General features: G+C 36.2%; 3 protein-coding genes across 3 annotated transcripts in view; all 3 read right to left on the bottom strand.

Moving 5' to 3' along the window:
- The window catches only part of LOC107601679 (sortilin-related receptor-like), a 79,665-nt gene extending 72,455 nt beyond the window's left edge, over nucleotides 1-7,210 (bottom strand). Inside the window, exon 1 of the mRNA XM_016293938.1 lies at nucleotides 6,919-7,210. Within this exon, the coding sequence (XP_016149424.1) occupies nucleotides 6,919-7,206 (288 nt within the window). The 5' untranslated portion in view covers nucleotides 7,207-7,210. The remainder of the gene's footprint in view (nucleotides 1-6,918) is intronic.
- Nucleotides 7,211-11,996: 4,786 nt separating this feature from the next.
- LOC107601714 (beta,beta-carotene 9',10'-oxygenase-like) lies at nucleotides 11,997-13,684 on the bottom strand. Its single transcript, XM_016293977.1, has 6 exons — nucleotides 13,526-13,684; nucleotides 13,263-13,430; nucleotides 12,890-13,027; nucleotides 12,618-12,800; nucleotides 12,415-12,525; nucleotides 11,997-12,331 (listed from the first exon to the last, which is right to left on the bottom strand). Exons 1-6 carry the CDS (start codon nucleotides 13,682-13,684, stop codon nucleotides 12,215-12,217), a joined length of 876 nt encoding a protein of 291 aa, XP_016149463.1. The 3' UTR covers nucleotides 11,997-12,214.
- An 872-nt stretch (nucleotides 13,685-14,556) lies between these two features.
- Nucleotides 14,557-23,404, bottom strand: LOC107601715 (succinate dehydrogenase [ubiquinone] cytochrome b small subunit B, mitochondrial-like). Its single transcript, XM_016293978.1, has 4 exons — nucleotides 23,306-23,404; nucleotides 22,693-22,803; nucleotides 22,075-22,225; nucleotides 14,557-15,771 (listed from the first exon to the last, which is right to left on the bottom strand). Exons 1-4 carry the CDS (start codon nucleotides 23,352-23,354, stop codon nucleotides 15,606-15,608), a joined length of 477 nt encoding a protein of 158 aa, XP_016149464.1. The 5' UTR covers nucleotides 23,355-23,404; the 3' UTR covers nucleotides 14,557-15,605.
- Nucleotides 23,405-23,718: the final 314 nt, after the last annotated feature.

Genomic DNA, 23,718 nt, shown 5'->3' on the forward strand with positions numbered 1-23,718 from the left:
TTTTGGAAGGCCAAACAAAGTAGTTTCGCTTTCACAACGAAACAGCATCACACACCGCGGCCTACAGTGAGCAGAGACCAGGGGCTAGAGTGAGCAGAGGCCGGGGGCTAGTGTGAGGAACGGCGGGAGGGGTAGAGTGAGCAGAGGCGGCGGGCTTGAGAACGGCGCGGCCGGCGATTTTGACGAAGGAGCGTCCGGAAGGACATATGACGACCCCGGGCTGGACTCCGCTTCCTCCACGGTGAAAACCGATTCGGCGATCCACAGCGCAAAGCTGTAGTATTTCCTCAGCAACCAGCACGGATCAGCTCCAGGCATGACGAAGCAGATATCGTCCTCTTTTGGAAGACCAAACAAAGTCGTTTCGCTTTCACAACGAAGCACACAGCGTCTTTACGACATTGCGGCGGCAGCAACAAAACTACAGCGAGAATAAAAGTTACGCCTTCTTTCTTTGCGTGAACATTTGGGCGGCGTTATGCAAATCTTCCCACAGAGCGACGTAGACATGTGGGGGCGTGTTAGAACGAGCCAATTTAGGTAGGCGTGGCTGACTCTTAACTTTTATAAAGAATATCTCTTTGGATTTGAGTCTTGAGTCTTTGCAACTTTACAGATCTTCTTTATGCACCAAGAGCTTGTAACACTCTAAAGAGAAAGGAAAAATTTTAATCGCATCATATGACCCCTTTAATCCATTTGCTAAAGTCATTATCTTTCGCTGAATTTAGTTTTCGGGGGGTTTTGTGTTAATCGAGTTAAAAATGCCACTGGACAGCTCACTGAAAAGTAATTTGAACAAACCAATGAACTTTCAACTGAATTTGCATGGAGAAAAATGTCAATATGTACTTCAAATGGTACATCAACTGATTTATGGTTGACTGGTTTAACAGCTGATTAATCTGTAAAAACAGTTCCCCGCCATCTCATCAGGATGTGTAGAAGAGCTTTTCCCATCACCTTGCCAACATACACCTTGAAAGAGCAAATGGTTGCAACCCGATCCGTCTCAGCCCGGCAAACTCTTGGGTCTGCTTATTCAAAGAGAGTTAAAGGCTTGTCTGCAATTTCTGGTTATCCTGGAAATGGACTTTCTGCTAATCTAACAGGGCCCTCATTTATACTGACACCGTAATATCCTGAAAGCATCGACGGTAATTCAAGAGCAAATAACTTCACGTTCATTATCGCTTGTCTTGTTGAAAGCGCAATAAAGTCTGAGAGACAGTGAAAATAAAATAATTAAATTTTTTCTGTTTCTTATGTATTATTCAGCAGGTAAACAGAAGGAAGAACAAGAGAGAGCGAGCACTAGAGCACCTTCGCCCATCGCTGCAAGCATCGCACGGCTTGAAACCATGACATCATCTCTGCAGCACTAACATTTGGGCCAACAGTTCAACAATTTGCCTACCCGTTCCCTTCTGGCAACCAACCATACGAGCCTCTCTAAGAAAAAAAAAATACGGGTGAACCACACATTTAATATCACTGTGGCCGAAACCAAAGGAAAACCGAGGAGTCATTATGCCGTTAAAGGCTTAAAGTACAGTTAAAAGCCTGTTTTATTATTGCTGTACGGATAAGTACTATATAGGACCATTACAGGGATGTGTTATGCTACCATGTAATGAACATACTTGAAATATCCATTAGCACATAGTAAATATACTAAAAAGGAAATGATCATTCTCTTTTGATATTCACATAAAGCATTATTAAATCATCTTAAACCAATAACTGTTGACCAGATTAATATGGAGTTCATCTATAATTTTCTTGATGTTTGTTTTAAATTGTGTCTTAGGGGAACGATAAAGATTATATGAGTCATCTGTGTTGATTTGGTTTCACCTTGAGCTTAATGCAAGAGGGGAACTTCAGAAAAGCCTAAACAAAACCGGCAGGCTGTTCAGACAAGTTCCAGTAATACTCCATGGAATGATTATAAACATCTGCACCACCCTCCATTTTCCTTCCCCAGGCATTTAAACTTTCTTATCACAGAAAACTAAACTAAAATAGTCTGCAAGTAAGGCTGCTTAAATATCATGTTTGAACAGGATAAGTCTATAATTTTCTGAAAAACTAAAAGGGAATTAAATGCAAATTTCTTTTGCAGTAAGTGGCATACATACAAAAATAAGTAACCTGTTACAAAGTCTGCCCAAAATTATGATTTGGTCTTAACTAAACACCCAATTTTTCAAGTACTACAAGGACAAAAAGAAACTAAATGAGAAAGAATGACAGTAATTACCAAATGAGATTAAAAACTGACTTCACATGACTCGTGAAGTAAGTCCATGCTTTTCTTGTGATAGGTGAGGCAATGTCAAGGCAACTCATTTAGATTCCGGCTATTACTTTATGGTAATGATTCTGCATTACATACTTTACATACTAGAACAAAAGTGCATTTGTTTGCCAGAAGTCTACTTAACATAGTTTAATATATGAGGGAAAAGAAGGGTTCAAGATCCAAGGTCCATGAAATGAATTAAATTTACTAGAAAAATTGTTTTGAATGTAGCCTATAACATTCTTCTAAGAATGAATTATTGCTTCATCAGAGCTGCCGGGTCTCTCCAAAAGCAATAAATGAATAAGCAAATGTGTCAAATTGAAACAAAAAAAAATAGATGGGATTGTTTGGTTTAATTTTTTTCTCTCAGTAAAAACACTCATAGCTACAAAGTCCGCCAAGGCATTTGCCTTCAAGTGCTGCTCTTGGGGGTCTGGCGCTGAACTGAATATTTATGATAATGACTCACAATTCTCCAAACTTGAGGAGTAATTGTGTGTCCCAACAAATCTGCAAAAACAACAAAAAGACCCTTTAAAACGGTGTATATCCTTGTCCTGACAGTGCTGAGGTTTTTTTCTAGGTTACTTGATCACAATAGACAAAAAGAGTGGATTGATTACATTGTACCTAACACTGCTTCCCGTATGTGCCAAAAACAACACATAAACCAAAAGGTCTGAAAGAGGGAAGGAGAGGGGGGTGGGGGGGGTGGGCAGATGGGAGATCTTAATTGGATCATCTGAGGGGGTAATTTACCTCATAGCAACTGCAATGGACTCCATCCAGGACACTAATAACACTTCATAGAGGATTTCCTGTACACTCTACAGGGTGAAAAGTCTAATCTTAGTGGCCGCCCACTGCTGCAACTGCATATGCATTACAGAAGAATTATATGATGGTATAATACCTTCCTTATAATTTTTTGACAGTTTGAGAAAGTTTCTTTTGTACATCACTAGAAAATAAAACTGATTAATATTTTCAAAAATACTGCAAGTCACCGCTCAGATATATTTACAAGTACGTATGATCCAAATAACTAAAATGCACTTCTGTTCGATTCATTTTTCAAATGCTTTTAGTTTCACAGTGATCATCTTCAACAAATCAAGAGTCATACCATCTGCCTCTACTTTAGATTGTATTGCCACAAACGAGTCACAACAAATCACACCTTGAAGCATAACATCACCTGCTGCATTAGATGAGTGTGTTTGAGCCCATGTGAGGTCAGCCAGCTCTTGCAAAAAACACAATACCTGTATTTACACTGCCAACCACAATCTTGTGTCTGTGGACATAGCACAATGATTGTTTTTCAGTCAAAATTCAGTGGTTTGACTCCTTCAAGATGTCTAAAGCACAACTGTTGCATACCTGACTTAACAAACATCTCGAAGCAAAACACTTGCGGGGTAAAGGTTTAGCTGGGAAATTTCCCAGCAAGACTGTGCAACCAGTTATGCCTCTCTGGTTTGTTGCTTGCGTAACAAAGCCGCTTGCTGACGGTAAACAAACAAAGAAACACTGTCATACATTTAATAGGAACCCAGATGAGCCGAGTCCATTTCTAATTCCCAAGAGACTGACATTAAGCATAAACCCTTCAGTATAAAAACAATCAAAATTATTTATATATATATATATATATATATATATACATATAAAATATTTGTTAGGATATTTTTACATTTTACCTATTTATTTGGGGTTTCAAAATTGTTTCACCATCTAAATGTTGCCAAAAACCACAACAAGCTGTTTAGAGGCAGGTTACATTGTGACAACTTACCCCACATGGCATGACAACATATGTTAAAAGAGCAATGTTGTTTTGTTTTTTTACTGGAGCATAAAGCAAGACAACTAGCCATGGTCTCCCCATATTACAGAATATTTAATTACATAAAATACCTTTCAATAATTATTAGATGCCCACTGAATGAATGCTTTTTCTTATTCTAGAAGAAACATTCCATAAGGCATCACTACACAGACAGGAATGGTAATGTATGCTTAATAGGGCTGTGCGATATTGAAGAAAAATACGATATGCGATATCTCATTAAATAATGTGATATTCGATATGCGATACGATAATGCTTAAAGTGCCACATGCTCAGATGAAACAGTTTTACTCAGCTGTTGCTGAGTCAGTTCTGTGAACTTCTATAACTATCTTGTGTCATATATATATGGTTATTTGTATGCATGTATTTGCCAAGAGTTCCTGTAAAACCACAACAAATTCCTTGTGTTTGCGCACACTTAAGTGGTGAATAAAGCTCATTCCGCTTCTGATTCTAATAAGAAAGCACCCCTACAACAACTTCTGAAAGTGAACAGTAGTGTTTTACTCAAGCATTACATAAAAATGTCATTTTAACATTAGTGTAATCATTTTAACATGAGTTTAGGAACTGAATAATAAAAAGGAAAAATAAAACACTGCTTAGTATTTACTCTTTGAATTCAATATGCACTGATTCTTATTTAAGCTACAAAAGTTATTTAGGTAAGAGCAGTGAGTGATTTTCTCTTTGTCTTTTGTTCATGGCCCCAAATATTGCAAGCTGTAGCGATATGCATATTGCGATATGTACATTTGCGATATTTCGATATATTCCACAGACCTAATGCTTAATAATAAAACTTACAATAAATTAAAACTAATTCAAAATAATAGGCTACGTAATGTCTCAATCAATAATACTTCATATATATAGAGAGAGAGAGAGAGAGAGAGAGATAATGAAAAGAGAGAGAAAGAAAAGAGTGAGAGAAAGAAAGAAAGAGAAGAGAGAGAGTGAGGGAAAGAGAGAGCGAGAGAGAGAGAGATAATGAAAAGAGAGAGAAAGATAGATGCCCACTGAATGAATGCTTTTTCTTATTCTAGAAGAAACATTCCATAAGGCATCACTACACAGACAGGAATGGTAATGTATGCTTAATAGGGCTGTGCGATATTGAAGAAAAATACGATATGCGATATCTCATTAAATAATGTGATATTCGATATGCGATACGATAATGCTTAAAGTGCCACATGCTCAGATGAAACAGTTTTACTCAGCTGTTGCTGAGTCAGTTCTGTGAACTTCTATAACTATCTTGTGTCATATATATATGGTTATTTGTATGCATGTATGTGCCAAGAGTTCCTGTAAAACCACAACAAATTCCTTGTGTTTGCGCACACTTAAGTGGTGAATAAAGCTCATTCCGATTCTGATTCTAATAAGAAAGCACCCCTACAACAACTTCTGAAAGTGAACAGTAGTGTTTTACTCAAGCATTACATAAAAATGTCATTTTAACATTAGTGTAATCATTTTAACATGAGTTTAGGAACTGAATAATAAAAAGGAAAAATAAAACACTGCTTAGTATTTACTCTTTGAATTCAATATGCACTGATTCTTATTTAAGCTACAAAAGTTATTTAGGTAAGAGCAGTGAGTGATTTTCTCTTTTGTTCATGGCCCCAAATATTGCAAGCTGTAGCGATATGCATATTGCGATATGTACATTTGCGATATTTCGATATATTCCACAGACCTAATGCTTAATAATAAAACTTACAATAAATTAAAACTGATTCAAAATAATAGGCTACGTAATGTCTCAATCAATAATACTTCATATATATATAGAGAGAGAGAGAGAGAGAGAGAGATAATGAAAAGAGAGAGAAAGAAAAGAGGGAGAGAAAGAAAGAAAGAGAAGAGAGAGAGTGAGGGAAAGAGAGAGCGAGAGAGAGAGATAATGAAAAGAGAGAGAAAGAAAAGAGTGAGAGAAAGAAAGAAAGAGAAGAGAGAGAGTGAGGGAAAGAGAGAGCGAGAGAGAGAATTCAAAATAATAGGCTACGTAATGTCTCAATCAATAATACTTCATATATATAGAGAGAGAGAGAGAGAGATAATGAAAAGAGAGAGAAAGAAAAGAGTGAGAGAAAGAAAGAAAGAGAAGAGAGAGAGTGAGGGAAAGAGAGAGCGAGAGAGAGAGATAATGAAAAGAGAGAGAAAGAAAAGAGTGAGAGAAAGAAAGAAAGAGAAGAGAGAGAGTGAGGGAAAGAGAGAGCGAGAGAGAGAGAGATAATGAAAAGAGAGAGAAAGAAAAGAGTGAGAGAAAGAAAGAAAGAGAAGAGAGAGAGTGAGGGAAAGAGAGAGCGAGAGAGAGAGAGATAATGAAAAGAGAGAGAAAGAGAAGAGAGAGAGAGAAATATTTGTTTTGGTATCAAATATCTTTATTGTCATATCAGGTACGAGAGAAAGGTGATACTGTTTATTCGGTGGGTAATGATGAAACCTTCCCATGACAGATTCACTCAAGTCAGTGCTGTAAAAATGTCTATATATATTATTTATAATTATTTACCCTCAACGGAGAAGCAATATTTTGCAAGATGAAGGGGAGTGCGAGAACCTTTCACCGGACAAACAGGTCAATTACACTTCTAGGTGACTGCGTGCAAACCAAAGGTGAATGATACACAACTATTGGGAATACTGGATTTAATATTTATGAGGTTATGCAAAATCGTGAGGATGTTTTTGCCCTTGTTATCTATGCAATCACACCTAATGAATGTAAACCTCGCTTACCCTTCCATAAACCTTTGGCACGGGTGATCCAGCAGCATTCCGCCGAACGCGATGCTGGTGCGCGGATGATGAAGCCTCCCTGACTTCTCTCTCCAGACGCACGACGCGACTCTCTGCATGCTCCAGGTGTGCACGCACTAGGGAGAAACCCCTGTCCTGTGGTGGCATGAATCTCTGGTCATGGTGAAGTCGCAGCGTGGAGGAGATCGCTCCAGGAACGAGTAATAATAACAGATATATGGCACAGCGAGTGAGCGCCAGCATCTTGCGTGTCTGCCCTGACGCCATGTTTGTGTATGTTGAATGTGATGTGCGACAGGGCGCCTCTAGCGGTCAACCGCATTCACACACATTACCATGGATACAGATGGCACATGATGGCACATGATGTTTTGTTTTGTTTCACTATAAACTGTAGATTGGCAAGACCAAAATAAGAGATGTTTCAGGGAAAGGTTTCACAGAAAGAACGTTTTACATCAGCAGCATCCCTAAATCTCTGGCAAATGAAGTTGACTTGGTAAACGTATAAATTAATTATTATAGTAATCATAATAATAATTCTTAATTGCTTTTTGAAGGGAAAATAAATGGCCAACTTCACCAAACTTGATTTCAATTATATATATATATATATATATGTATGTATAGATTAGTGCTGTCAAACGATTAATCATGATTAATACAGCCAAAATAAAAGTTTTGTTTACATAATGTGTACTGTGTGTATATTTATTATGTATATATAAATACACACACACACACATGCAGGTATACATTTAAGAAAAAATATGTTTTGTTTATATATAAAATATTTATATTTATATATAATCTAAATTATATATGAATATAAATATATACATGCAAATATTTTAAAAATATATACATGTATGTTTGTGTATTTATATATACATAATAAATAGCCTATACATAGTACACGCACATATATTATGCAAACAAAAACTTTTGGACGCGATTAACCATTTGACAGCACTAATATTTTACAACAAATTGGTAGTCTAGAAAAAGGATCTACATGTATAAATAACACAGGATGTTTTTGTTGTAGTAAAATATATTTGGATCAAAACTGAAAAACGATTTAAAGCTATACATAACATGCTGAAAGGCCAAAGGTGAAAGGCCATACTTAGTTCTTCAAATATGGGTTACATTTAGACTTTTATTAAACAGTTGTTTTTATTATTATTAAAAACAAACTAATTGCTATAAGCTCAAAACATCATTATTGCGTTATTGAAAATGGATTTTCATTCAGATATAAGGGGTCAGAAAGTCATTTTCGGCCAACACTTAAGGTTTAAATCAAATAAGATACAACCACAACACCCTTATACTGTAATGATATTTTGCAGGATCTTTCATCACCTCTTGAGCTCATCGCCTTGTTTTGAGTTGTCCAAAGCCCCCATCTGCTGGTGAGAATTTGTAAAGGCATTATATTTTTTAAAGAGGACTAATTTTACCACTAAAAATTGCATCGGAGTAATCAGTCTTAAGTGGTGTCTACTTTCTCAGGGAGAGATTAGAGTTATACCCTCAGTGCAGTACAGTACAGTACAATTGGCGCGTTTTCTGTGAGCGCGCGATTATTGACGGTTGAAAAGCGGCGGTTGGTCAGAGAGGTGAACTGAACTGAGCTGCAGTGGCCGAGCGACCGAGTTTATCGAAGGCTACCGATTTTCTGGTATTTATTTTAGTTTATTAACTATTATTAACTAACACCCTTTTTGTCAGAGATATTGATTTAATGTAAGTACTTTTCAAAAGTCAAACGCGTCAGCTCTTGTGTAACAAACGTGTGGCGATAAGCTTCATCCTTGTGAGATCCGTGGACAAAAGATTCAGTTACTGAAATAAGTTAAAAAAAAAAAAATTAATAACAAATAAATAAATACCTAGCTGTTTGTCCTAACATGATTGTTGTTTAAGACGGCTTTGTTGACTTTAAAGTGGGGATATTATCTTTAAAAACACTTTCTTCTTCGGACACAGGAAAGTAATGACACAACGCAGTCTGGAGAGCACTAAAGAGGCGGTCAGAGCAACAGAAATGAAAAGGTCTCAAGCGAAAACACGTGAGGTGAGGATTTTAGGTCATGAACTGAACTAATCTTGTGAAAGAAATCTACAGTCACACAATACAGCCCACTGTTAACTTCTGTGTTCTCGTAAGTAATTGTCTGATTTCTGACTTTTTTTTTCTCACAAATGTACATGTAGGTTGAAAATGCACCATTTTCTGAGACATCGCCAGCAAAAATGATGAAGGCACAGCATTTCAAATCAGCAGCTGGAGACATGTCTTATGGGTTTGAAATAGCGTTAGAAGGCAAGTCCTGGTTTTCTCTTTCATGCTGTGGGTTCCTACGCCGTTTGTAATATGGAAAAAAGAAAGCAGAGTATGGAAAATATGTGCATTTCCAGACTATTTAGTTTTCTATAATATACAATTTTATGAAAATAAATGTATCATACAAGAAGAGTGTTTTCATGGCAGCTGATTGTCAAACACGACTGAACAAATTCAAAGTGCACTTTTTCCATTATGCAAAAATGCAGGTTATCCACCTTTTTCTTGTCGTAAAAATGGGCGCGGCCATTTGTAAATTATATGGGTCTGGCTTCCGGTCTCATCTGCGTCCACTCCGTCCAGCTATTTTTAGCTGAACAAAGCAGTTCGTTTTGCTGCTTGATATTGAAAGTCGGTGTGTCTTATATTATTTTAATGTATTATCTGAAATTATAAACACACTGGTTTGTAGTGCAAACAGTTTTACCGTTTACTGCACGTTGTTATTCTCCTCGTTATTTACCTATAGCGGCTAATGAACCGGAAGTCTCACCCATAGGCTTACTTCCGCGTTGAAGAAAAAGGTGGATAAGAGTTTTGGGTTTCTTCTTACAATATTCTTAGCACCGTATTAGAGAGCCTCTATAAGGATCTTTGCAAAAATAAAAAATATACAGACTTTCGTGTGCGCTCGAGAAACGATTAAACTTAGCATATAGGACAATGCACACTGAGCCTTTGTGCCATCAGCCCATTTTGCGGTGTGGTTATTTGGCCTCCGCAGAGTTTGTGTTAAAGCAGACGTAAGGCCTTGAAATATGACGTACTGCCCTAAAGAAAGCCAAATTTTAAACACTGTTTTACGGTACCAGTCTTATTTTATAGACCCTTGAACTTGGCAAATAGGACTATGCACACAACCGTATTATGCCATCAGCCCATTTCATGTCATTGTTTCTCCGTCACCACAGAGGATGCATTAAATTGGACATTAGGCCTTGATATTAGAGGTACTACCCTAAGGAAAGCCAAAGTTTGAGCAAATATATCTCTATTAATTCATGTGAATCCATGCTCTCATTTTCTTCATATAAGATGCAGTGGCTCACAAAGGAAATCGTTTATAGTTTATATAAAACTAGAAATTGTAATGCGTAAGCACACAAAAAATTCCCATGTGCATGTCAAAAGTTTCTTGAAGGCAGAAAAAAGTTTCTCGTGTGCGTGTGTGCTGGTTTTTTTTAGGGGCTGTCTGTATGTTGTCACTTCAAGAAAATCAATAAATAAACCCCTGGATTTTTTTTTTGTACAGATGACTGTACTATATACCAAATATAAAGCTGAAAATAATGAACCATTTATGTTAAATATGGTCTGAAAATCTACTGAGAGGTTTGGAAATTTGAGTCTGGAAAAGTATGGAATTTTGATTTGAAAAATGTGTAGGAACTCTGTGTCAAATTAAATACCTTAAATACCTCTGACCTGTGACAATTAAGTACCTCTAAAATACCTCTCAATTAAATACCTTTATTAATTATTTAGCATATGTGAGGTTGTGTAGCATAATATATCATGACAGCTATTTTAGTTACATTCATTCATTTTTCTGTATGTCTTTACATTTTAGAGGCTAACCGAGAGGTCAGTGTCCTCTTTTCCAAGTACTCAGAGGTCTTGAGGTAACTGGATGGATTTGCATGCTACCCCTGTGTCTCATCAGTAATAGATCAATAAGGTTTACACTCGTGGCGCACAAAGGAAATCGTTTATAGTTTATATAAAACTAGAAATTGTAATGCGTAAGCACACAAAAAATTCCCATGCGCATGTCAAAAGTTTCTTGAAGGCAGAAAAAAGTTTCTCGTGTGCGTGCGTGCTGGTTTTTTTTAGGGGCTGTCTGTATGTTGTCACTTCAAGAAAATCAATAAATAAACCCCTGAATTTTTTTTTTTGTACAGATGACTGTACTATATACCAAATATAAAGCTGAAAATAATGAACCATTTATGTTAAATATGGTCTGAAAATCTACTGAGAGGTTTGGAAATTTGAGTCTGGAAAAGTATGGAATTTTGATTTGAAAAATGTGTAGGAACTCTGTGTCAAATTAAATACCTTAAATACCTCTGACCTGTGACAATTAAGTACCTCTAAAATACCTCTCAATTAAATACCTTTATTAATTATTTAGCATATGTGAGGTTGTGTAGCATAATATATCATGACAGCTATTTTAGTTACATTCATTCATTTTTCTGTATGTCTTTACATTTTAGAGGCTAACCGAGAGGTCAGTGTCCTCTTTTCCAAGTACTCAGAGGTCTTGAGGTAACTGGATGGATTTGCATGCTACCCCTGTGTCTCATCAGTAATAGATCAATAAGGTTTACACTCGTACATTAATTTCACATGTTATCTTCTAAGGGAAAGAGCTGCTGTGGACGCTTCACAGCTCGGAGAACTGGAGGATATTCTTACTGAAGCCAGGAGCTTGGAATCTCATCTTAAAGAGAAGAAGGAACACCTGAGACGATCTTTGGCTTTGATTTCTGACAAACTACAAGGATAGGTTCAGTTCTTTTCAGTGGTGTTGTTTGATTCACATAATGCATCTCATTTGCTCTACAAGCATTAGTTCATAAGATATTGTTAAAATGTTGATTATACATGTTCATATTACACTTTAGAAGTTATATAATTATACTTTAAAATAAGAGAAAAATAGGTTTTATGCTGAAATAAAGCTTTATATGTGGTGACAGCAACAATCTGTAGTGAACAACTGCATATATATACAAGCATTTGTTATTTGAATAAATTCTTATTCTTTTAGCAGACATTATTTTTAAAGTTATTGAAATTATATAATACAAGTTATTAATTCAAGGGAGAAAACAACACAAGTAGAAAGGGAAAAGTAGGTTATTCACAGACAGCTTGATCATCTTGCTAAACATTTGGGCTTTTTAAAAGAGTCTCTCAGTGTCTATTTTGGAAAGTCCCATGGAATCCATATGGAATGCTGATAGGTACCTCAGCCCGGCCCAATTCTTCAAATCTTTTTGCATCCAGCACCAGAAGGAAGGTGCTCTTGTCCTAGAGGGACAATTGTTCATTAGTCCATCCATAAAAGTTATCAAGCAATATTTGATACCACTGAGGAACATGGCGCGTTATACCTGATTTGGGGTGATGACCACGGACAGAATGACTCCATCATCCTCTTCTACAGCACCAGGTGATGAGACAAAGATCGGTTCTGAGGGATACATGCCTGCATGTTTCCACACCTGTCATAAGTTGAAATATTAGTTCAAATGACTAAACATTAAAAGTCACTGACACAATTTCAGCATGCATTAACTTAATACTTCTAACTAACCTTCATTTGTTTGCCTTGAAGGTCCATTTTAATGAGGGAGTCTCCAACCAGGTGTCTGAAGCCACATCCGTAGAAGTAAAGGTAGGGGCGGGAATTGCACATTGAATAGTTGATGTGTGGGAATTCCAGACCTCCATATTCACTGAGATCATCACCATGGAGATCTTCATGCGTGCAAAACACCTGTATAAATACACATGGACAATCATTTACAATATATGATATAAAAGCATGTAGATAAATTAGACAAAAAGTTATCCAAATAAACCAACCTTATTCTTGTCTGTCTTGATGGCTGTTGCAGTGCTGTTCAAGCACGTGTTGAGATTTTGCCCACAGGGTGTATGACTGTCCACGTTCAATGGCAGGACAAAGCGGCGGGGGAACACTCTGCACATTGTGTTGTATACCTAGCAAAAAAAAAAAAAAAAACACTGAACACTGAAGTACAGTGAAAAGAAATCTTGCATAGAAAGAATTTTCACTCAGAAATTGCTCATAATTTCACAAATATTTACAAAGAATCGCCAAGTAACACATTCAATTAGACGTGACATGTTTAAGTAGAAAGGCTAAAATAGTATTTTCTTGTAAAACGTACTCCAATCATCTTTTTTGCATTTACAACTTCAAAAAAGGTTTTACCTCATCTAGAGCATTTCCAGACTTTTTTAGATTCTGAATCAGGTAGTTGTTAATTGCTTGACCATCATCAGAACAGCACATGTCCATGATCAGGAAACCATTTTCTTCATAACAGTTTATCTGATGGAAGGTTGACAATGGCTTTGCGTAATATTTGATGAGGCTCAGCTGTGACCGAAGCAGAATCATTTCAAAATGAGTTATATGAAATAAATGTACATAAAAACATTGTTACGCAGTGTGGAGTTATTAGCAGTAGTTACCTTTCCTGTGTGTTTATTGATTACATGGAAAACTGTGTTTCGTTTGGGGTCCCAGTATACACCCTCATTAATCCCCTTTCCACGCATTTTGCTTGTCACAATCTTCAAGAGATCTATTTTGATTGGCTGCTCGATGAATACCACATAGTTCTCTGACATGGCTGCAACAACAATGTCAAATTTTGATATATATATAGATAAAAAGACTTCAAATAAATGCTGTTCTTTAGAACTTTCTAGTCATTAAAGAATCCTAAAAAAGTATCACCGCTTCCACAAAAATATTAAGCAGCACAACTGTTTTCAACATTGATTTAATAAGTGTTTCTTGAGCAGCATATTAGTATGATTTCTGAAGGATTGTGTGACACTGAAGACTGGAGTAATGACTGCTGAAAACTGCTTAATTATACTGCTCTAAAATGGATAATTTTCTTTATATAGTATCCAATATCTGAAATGTATTTGATCAATATCAAACAATAATCAAGCAGCATTGAAAAGATTACTTACAGATACTATTTTTTCAGTCATTGTGAGAAGTGTCATGTTCTTGTGAGCTCATCAGTGATTATCAAGAACTGCACTCTATCTATAACTGTTTGCACTGGACATTTGGTTTCATTAAATACATCTTTGCAGATTACGTCTTTTTATGGTTGTAAACTCATGTGCTTCACCTGCAAACCAGATTAGATTTTCTTGCATGATATTGTTTGAGCAATCTTGGACTCCCATCTAGTGTTAATAAAAAGCATATTAAAACAAAACTGTTGTTTAATCTGAATACTGTGATCCTAATTCAAACTTTATAACCTTAGCTATAGGCCTTATCAGCTAGTTTTAGAGAATACATGTTTAGTTTATAGAACATAATTAATTTTTTTCCCTCGAGTAATTTTAAAATTTGGCTACTTACTAAGGACCACCGAGACCCTTGAAATGACACTGAAACTCAATATTTGGTAAAACTGGAGAATTGTAAAATGCACATTCAGGTATTTAATCTTTGAACTTCGCCTGTTGTGACACAGTACAGTTGTGTACAGTGGAAAACTCTGTTCACTCAAAAGAAACAATATAATCCAAAAAAACTGCCTTTATTCTTAAGCGCACAATTGTACCCAAAACTTCAATCTGCATAGAAATCTAGTCATACAGATTTATTACACAAATCTCCATAGCACTTTAAACAGACACAAGTGCGGCCAGACTCGATGATGTCGTTTTCAGAAGTGTATAAGAGCATGATAACAGGACTTGCAAAATCTCAGTCCAAAATGTATTCCATCAAAGTCAGTCAGGAAAAAATATCTCTAGAAACCCTTAGACCCAAAACACACATTTTGTCATTTAGATTCTATTTGCATTACCCACACAAGCTCAGTTTTACCTGTTTAAAGTACATCTAAGCAATTTAAAATGAAAGATGTAGATACATTGATTTTAGTGCAAAGCACATTCAATTACACATTTCCTTTCATGAACGATTACTTACTTGAGCAGAAATACAGCCATGCAAAGTGTGAAGCAGAAACACTGTCAATGTGACAATTCTCCAGATGTGGTCATTAATGGAGGACTATGAAGGTACATTTTCAAATACCTGTGTAAAGCTAATTCTGCATATGCTCTAATGACAACCAACTTGAGTCAAGATATTGTTTTAACACATCAGATACTGGCTGACAAAAAGACATTATGCAATATAAATATAGCCAAAACATTTATTACCTGATCATGTTCCTGTAAAAATGTAGTATTATTAGTGTAATGATTTTTCAAGTTCAAATACAGTGACCAGCATCTTGTAGCCACAATAATTTGTTGCTTTAGCTGCATCAGAAACACTGATTTGCCAGACAAGAGAGTGGACGGCATGCAGATTTCCATTTTAAGCAAAAGCTGAGCATCTTCTGAACAAACTGAAATCATTAACAATTAAAAACACCTGCAAATCAACACAATGTTGGCAAAAATTATATATTCATAGAATTTACATTTAATGTCACAACTGTATACAATAAACTGGAACTCTGATGCCGAAAGCGGATCCCACAGTGCCCTCATCTCAGTCCAGTCATTTACTCCACAAGAGGGCCACAGCTTTGCAAATCCCCACGTCATGGTAGTTGAAGTAGCACAGGCCGGCGAAGGTGACGGTCGACAGAAGGAAGAGGCCAGCATTAGCCATCTTGATTTTAAAGTCTCCGTGAACGTAATCTGTCACAATCTGGCCAAGACCCCTGAAAAAAACACAATAAAATGCAATGCCCTTTTTTTAAATAATGGCTGTTATGGATATTCATGTTACAGGAATAGTAAAAAGTGAAAATTTGCTTAAGGTTTACTCACTCTTGTGCCAGCCAAGGTGTAGATGAGCTTGTGTCTTCATAGCAACAGTTTTGGAGAAATGTAGCATTACATCACTTGTTCACCGATGGATCCTCTGGAGCAAATGGGTGCCGTCAGAATGAGAGTCCAAACAGCTGATTAAAACATCACAATAATCCACATAACTCCAGTCCATCAATTAATGTCTTGTGAAGTAAAAAGTTTATTTTTTTGTAATAAATTCATCAATAAGACATTTTTAACTGTTGCTTCTGGCCAAAATACAAGTCTTCTATTCATAACATTGTTTCCTCTCGTGAAAAAGCTGTCTCATCTGAATCAGGGGAAAAACATGCACAGACCAAGAACTGTTTACAAGTGAAAACAGTTCTAAACAAATGTCATTGGATTTTGATGTGAGAGGACAATAGGGGATGGACTTTTTCACTGGAGGAAGCTTTATTATGGATTATGGACTCGTATTGTGGCCAGAAGCGACAATTATTAAATAAGATAAAATGTCTTAATGACGGATTTGTTTAATACAAACAAGCAGTTTTTTCACTTCACGAGATGTTAATTGATAGACTGGAGTCATGCGGATTATTGTGATGTTTTTAATCAGCTGTTTGGACTCCCATTCTGACGGCACCCATTCACTGCAGAGGATTCATTGTTGAGCTAGTGATGTATTGCTAAACTTCTCCAAATCTGTTCTGATGGGGGAAAAAAACTAACTCATCGACATCTGATGGCGAGTAAATTTTCAGCAAATTTTCATTTTTGGGTGAATTATTCCTTAATTGATTAATCAACTCTCTTTTCTCCTATACAATTTAAATATCTGGGCTGTTGAATATTCGATTCATACATTTAAGCTCCAACATTTTTGGTAACCATCTGAGACATGTACTTTTGGCTTTCAAGAAGCCAAACATATAGAGGTCTGCAAGCCCGATGGGGCCCGACACGCTAAGTCCATTCAGGCCGGGCGGGCTCAGGTCATTTTGTTTTTTTACAGATCGGACTCGGGCTCATTCAGCTTCTCTCCTTTTATTATGGCCATATACGCACAGAGCACACATAGGTAGGCCTGTCACGATAACATCTTTTTGTTGTGCGATATATTGCCCTAGAAATAATTGCGATAAGCGATATTATTGTCATTTTAAAGACCATTTTATGCCACTGAATATATAATCAATGTAACAGCATAATAAAGGCAAGAAGGCCTACACACTTCCAAATGACAACAAACTTTTAATTTTTAAGAATATTTAGATCATGGAAATTAAGTATCAAAATATTAGATACCTTAAAAAACTTGAATAAATAGTAAATAAACATTTAACGAAAAGTGCAAAATAACAAGTAGAAAAAAAAATGAAAAATGCACAAAGACCTTGTATGGAGATTTTTCCATCTACAGATTTTTCTCTGACCTCATTTTCTCTCGTAAATTAAGGCTGCACACTATTGCTGAAAAACACAATCACTACTTAGCAGTCAGATGTCTGTATGCACAAAGGCACAGATCCCTAAACAAGACCAAATCTGCAGATGAAACTTTGTTTGTAGAAGCTTTTTTTTAAAATTTGAACTAGCACCTCATGATGACTACACCACGTTATGTAGAAGCTGCAAAAGACACAGGCGCAAGTGGAATGTACAAAACATGGTGACATTAATTTAAGTAAATATAATGGGCGATATATTGCGTCACTAAAAATGATTGAGGTCATGTACATATATTGCGCGATAAGTCGATATATTGATTATTGCGACAGGCCTACACAGGCTGTATGAAATATTGTTATATTGATTATATTATAAATATTATACATCGCCGCAATACGCAACGCATATACGCACGCATAGCACACAGGTGACAGTTGACCATGCAGAGCATCAGGGAGAAGTTGGAGTGTGGGGAGTTACTAAAAGTTCCCAATGCTTCGGGAAAAGCTGCATTTTGGAAGAGTTTTGATTTGATTACCACGGCAAACAGTGAGCCAATTGGTCATGTGCAGTGTAGAATCTGCAAACATATCCTTGCACATAACAGCAAACAAATGCACACAATAGGCTAAAGCGTACCGCAAAGCCCCAGCAAAAGTAATTACCATGAATGTGGCGGGGGAAAATAGTAAGGAAAAATTTGAATTATTTATTAATAAATTAGTGTTTTCTGAGTCCGTGTCGCAAAGATGAAGATGAAGATGAAGATGACGATCCTGACTCACCATCTCCTCATTAGACGCGCCTTTAAAGAGAAGTGCATCTTTACGGATTTTATAATGAAAGAGTTTTTGTTTTCGATTTGTTTTAAAGTAGTAATTTAAAGCTTTCTATAGATGTATTTAGCAAGTTTTTGAGGCAAGTATTCGCTGAGTTTCGGTTCATCATTGTGAAACGCTCCTGGCCGTAATTGCAGAAAGCGCATCCTGTATGTATCCTTTATTTTATAAAAGCACAACATTTTGTTGATATTGTGAGTGCACACAAATAAAAAGTAGACCCTTTACAGTTCCGAATGATGTATTACTGTTACCTTTATGAGCAAAAATGACGGCATATTTTAAGTTGTTTCCAATGCAAGTGATCGCGCCGGCGCCTCCATTTCCTGTAAAGCGCGCTTTAGCTCTCCACACAAACGAGTAGATATGCGTCTAATAGCGCCCATTTATATAGGTTAAACATTTAAACTAACATTGTGATATGCTTGAACTGTTTTATATCTATAGATTTTATCTTAGGTAAGTCGTGATGATTTGAGAAGGCTAAATTGATCAAACATAGGCTATCAGCTCACTGTCTGCTGCTAGCCGCTTGGTCGTTACTTTAAAAAACAAAAACTTACATTTAACGAATCCAAACGTTTTTCTAAATTAACTTAATAAACAAAACAAAATATAATCACTTTGACATTACATACAAAACTGAACTATTTTAATAGCTGAAACAGTAGTATAAGCTGTTTTGGGAGAAGGGGTTGGAGGGGGAAAGATGGGCTCGGGTCGGACTCGGGCCAAGAATTCTGATGAGCTGTTGGACCTGGGCCGGGCTAGGGCCTAAATTTGAGGCCCGTGCAGGGCTCTACAAACATAATCAGATGTTGGAACAGGTCCCTATAATAATCATTACATCACTGCAAACACTGTAAGAAGGTGTTAAAGTACAACAGGACAAGAAGCACTAAAATAATCAATTAAATTCAAAGTCAAAAGTAATGTCCAAGATATTTTACAATATACAAAATAACCTCTTATTGCAGAAATCTATACTTTTATCTGTACCTATTTCATTATTAATGATAATCAATTAAATAATAAATTAAAACCATTAAAAGAAAAGGCCAAATACTGTCAAATTTAAATATATACTTGAGTTTTTAAAAATATATTTGTTTAAAAGGAAGTTCGAAATATGCTGCAAGCATATCTGGTATTTGATCAAACTTAAATGGTAAAACCTTCTAGATCCAGGCTCAAACATGTTTAAAAGCCAGGCTGTTACCACATTTACACCCAAATGAAACCTTTTTGTTTGTTTTTAAAAAAAAATGCAAACTATATGTACTTATGTGACCCTGCTGTAACTAACAGCTAATATTAGAAGCATGGCCTTGAGTGCATATGTCCACAGGGAGGTTAAATCCTTGCACGAAGGGTGTTACAGCCGCCTATGACTTGGCTTTGCAGACCAAAGCAGACACCTTCATTTTGTGTCAGAAACTATTTTTAATGAAATAGTACAACAATCAATTGAATCTGACCTGTCAATTACTAAACTGCAAAGCTGAAACTTCATATGGAATTACAACAGGCACATACTGAATATTAACAACTGACTGTGGCAACATTTACTGATAGTTAATCTGAATTTTTCCCAACAGCTCAACATATTCCAGAAAAAAAGCAAGACTAAAAAAATCAACAGCAAAGGACAATTTCATTTTGAATATGTCAAGCATTAATCAAAACATATTCTCTTACCAGTGACCGTGTACAGTAAGTGCTGCTGCTAAAGAGTAGTCAACAGCAGGGCCAGGGTAACAGAACGCAACGGGTGCCAAGCCCAGAAGAGCTATGCTCAGGATCCGCTCTCCTGTCCAGTGCAGGGAAGCAGCTTTGGACCCAGAGCCCGCTATTAAAAAAAAAAAAAACAGTAACATCAACAAATGTTCTTTATAAAAGAGCATGTGCGTCAACACATCTGCAGTATATGTCTCCAGCCATCACCTTTAATAACACTTACTACATGCATTTAATCATCCAGTACCCCAGCAGAGGGAAAGAAAAAGCTGAAGATGAGTCTGTAGCTCTAAATGACCAATGTTTCCACTCTGTCTTTACCAGTGATAAACTGACAGATGGTTAGCAATTTCCACATTCAGCATTTATCTTCTGTCACACTGTAGTCACCTGTCAATTATCATTTACTTGACTAATGAAACAACCATGAATAGATTTGGACATCTGAATGTTAAGACCCATTGAGAGGCTGGCAGTACGGTCAACTATATATTAGAATAATAAAATGATAGGAAAAGACAAAAAGCTCTGTCTTGATTTACAATGTTACAAAAAAAGCACACAATGTAAATCACTAACCATAATTGGATGGAGTAGCATGTATCTTCGCTGATATCAAGTATGGACAATCACGATCCTTCTTCTGTACAGCTAAAGGTCTGATGAGGGAGGAAGAGCGAAATAACAGAGCTGTGGAAAGTGACAAGAACAAACAATACAAGAAAACAGAAGTATTCAGAATTAAAAGTTCAAGTATATGTACTAATTTGATGTTCATCTGTAACGAATGAGGTCAGTGATGATGTTCATACAATGCTTAGAAATGACAAATCATTTAAAACCAGCCAACATAATAAATATAAACACAGACCTTTTTATACACTGATCAAATTCATGTCATCTTCTAGTCTCAGTCTTACGGTGTACACTATTACGTTTACCAACAGTTTTACATAAATATAAATAACTGGTTAATTTAGAGAAAGAGAAGAGAGACAGTTGAGAAATGTTTCACAGGGTTAAGTTAGCATGCTAGCTATCAGTAACGTTACGAAATCCAAACGTTTTTCTAAATTAACTTAATAAACAAAACAAAATATAATCACTTTGACATTACATACAAAACTGAACTATTTTAATAGCTGAAACAGTAGTATAAGCTGTTTTGGGAGAAGGGGTTGGAGGGGGAAAGATGGGCTCGGGTCGGACTCGGGCCAAGAATTCTGATGAGCTGTTGGACCTGGGCCGGGCTAGGGCCTAAATTTGAGGCCCGTGCAGGGCTCTACAAACATAATCAGATGTTGGAACAGGTCCCTATAATAATCATTACATCACTGCAAACACTGTAAGAAGGTGTTAAAGTACAACAGGACAAGAAGCACTAAAATAATCAATTAAATTCAAAGTCAAAAGTAATGTCCAAGATATTTTACAATATACAAAATAACCTCTTATTGCAGAAATCTATACTTTTATCTGTACCTATATCATTATTAATGATAATCAATTAAATAATAAATTAAAACCATTAAAAGAAAAGGCCAAATACTGTCAAATTTAAATATATACTTGAGTTTTTAAAAATATATTTGTTTAAAAGGAAGTTCGAAATATGCTGCAAGCATATCTGGTATTTGATCAAACTTAAATGGTAAAACCTTCTAGATCCAGGCTCAAACATGTTTAAAAGCCAGGCTGTTACCACATTTACACCCAAATGAAACCTTTTTGTTTGTTTTTAAAAAAAAATGCAAACTATATGTACTTATGTGACCCTGCTGTAACTAACAGCTAATATTAGAAGCATGGCCTTGAGTGCATATGTCCACAGGGAGGTTAAATCCTTGCACGAAGGGTGTTACAGCCGCCTATGACTTGGCTTTGCAGACCAAAGCAGACACCTTCATTTTGTGTCAGAAACTATTTTTAATGAAATAGTACAACAATCAATTGAATCTGACCTGTCAATTACTAAACTGCAAAGCTGAAACTTCATATGGAATTACAACAGGCACATACTGAATATTAACAACTGACTGTGGCAACATTTACTGATAGTTAATCTGAATTTTTCCCAACAGCTCAACATATTCCAGAAAAAAAGCAAGACTAAAAAAATCAACAGCAAAGGACAATTTCATTTTGAATATGTCAAGCATTAATCAAAACATATTCTCTTACCAGTGACCGTGTACAGTAAGTGCTGCTGCTAAAGAGTAGTCAACAGCAGGGCCAGGGTAACAGAACGCAACGGGTGCCAAGCCCAGAAGAGCTATGCTCAGGATCCGCTCTCCTGTCCAGTGCAGGGAAGCAGCTTTGGACCCAGAGCCCGCTATTAAAAAAAAAAAAAAACAGTAACACAACAAATGTTCTTTATAAAAGAGCATGTGCGTCAACACATCTGCAGTATATGTCTCCAGCCATCACCTTTAATAACACTTACTACATGCATTTAATCATCCAGTACCCCAGCAGAGGGAAAGAAAAAGCTGAAGATGAGTCTGTAGCTCTAAATGACCAATGTTTCCACTCTGTCTTTACCAGTGATAAACTGACAGATGGTTAGCAATTTCCACATTCAGCATTTATCTTCTGTCACACTGTAGTCACCTGTCAATTATCATTTACTTGACTAATGAAACAACCATGAATAGATTTGGACATCTGAATGTTAAGACCCATTGAGAGGCTGGCAGTACGGTCAACTATATATTAGAATAATAAAATGATAGGAAAAGACAAAAAGCTCTGTCTTGATTTACAATGTTACAAAAAAAGCACACAATGTAAATCACTAACCATAATTGGATGGAGTAGCATGTATCTTCGCTGATATCAAGTATGGACAATCACGATCCTTCTTCTGTACAGCTAAAGGTCTGATGAGGGAGGAAGAGCGAAATAACAGAGCTGTGGAAAGTGACAAGAACAAACAATACAAGAAAACAGAAGTATTCAGAATTAAAAGTTCAAGTATATGTACTAATTTGATGTTCATCTGTAACGAATGAGGTCAGTGATGATGTTCATACAATGCTTAGAAATGACAAATCATTTAAAACCAGCCAACATAATAAATATAAACACAGACCTTTTTATACACTGATCAAATTCATGTCATCTTCTAGTCTCAGTCTTACGGTGTACACTATTACGTTTACCAACAGTTTTACATAAATATAAATAACTGGTTAATTTAGAGAAAGAGAAGAGAGACAGTTGAGAAATGTTTCACAGGGTTAAGTTAGCATGCTAGCTATCAGTAACGTTACGAGTACGCGTGCTGCCATTAACATGAAACGGAGAATTATTATTATTATTTTTTTTTTATTTTTTACATACGACCTTGAAGCTGAACTGTGATACACAATGAGGTGCCGAGAACAAAAGCATGAAAAACACTCAAACTTACGGCGGACACCTCTGTAGCAAACAGAACTTATCCTGACAAGAGCCGCCATGATTCTTTCTCACCAACAACCCAAGGTCACTGGAAGCACCCGGATGTACTAATGCTGCCAGTGGCCGGTGTGATGAAATTAACCTTTTCATGTCAAATATACTAATACAAATCGATTAAAATATTTACATATACTAGAATACTTAAATAATTTTAATATAGTACATCTCATCAAGTTAGTGTTTAAGCATCTTTACATTTATTCCAAAACAATAGCTCAAGGCAGTACCAATTTAAACAATTTCATTTATGAACTGATGTATAGATGTTCTTTTAATTTATTCAACTTATTTTCGGAACATCAGTAAACACTGGTCACAGACACGGAGATGTCACTTTAAGTTCACCAAGCTAACGGTGAAATT

This window comes from Sinocyclocheilus grahami, unplaced genomic scaffold (assembly GCF_001515645.1).
Source record: "Sinocyclocheilus grahami isolate Dianchi unplaced genomic scaffold, SAMN03320097.WGS_v1.1 scaffold311.1, whole genome shotgun sequence".
Lineage (NCBI taxonomy): Eukaryota > Metazoa > Chordata > Actinopteri > Cypriniformes > Cyprinidae > Sinocyclocheilus > Sinocyclocheilus grahami.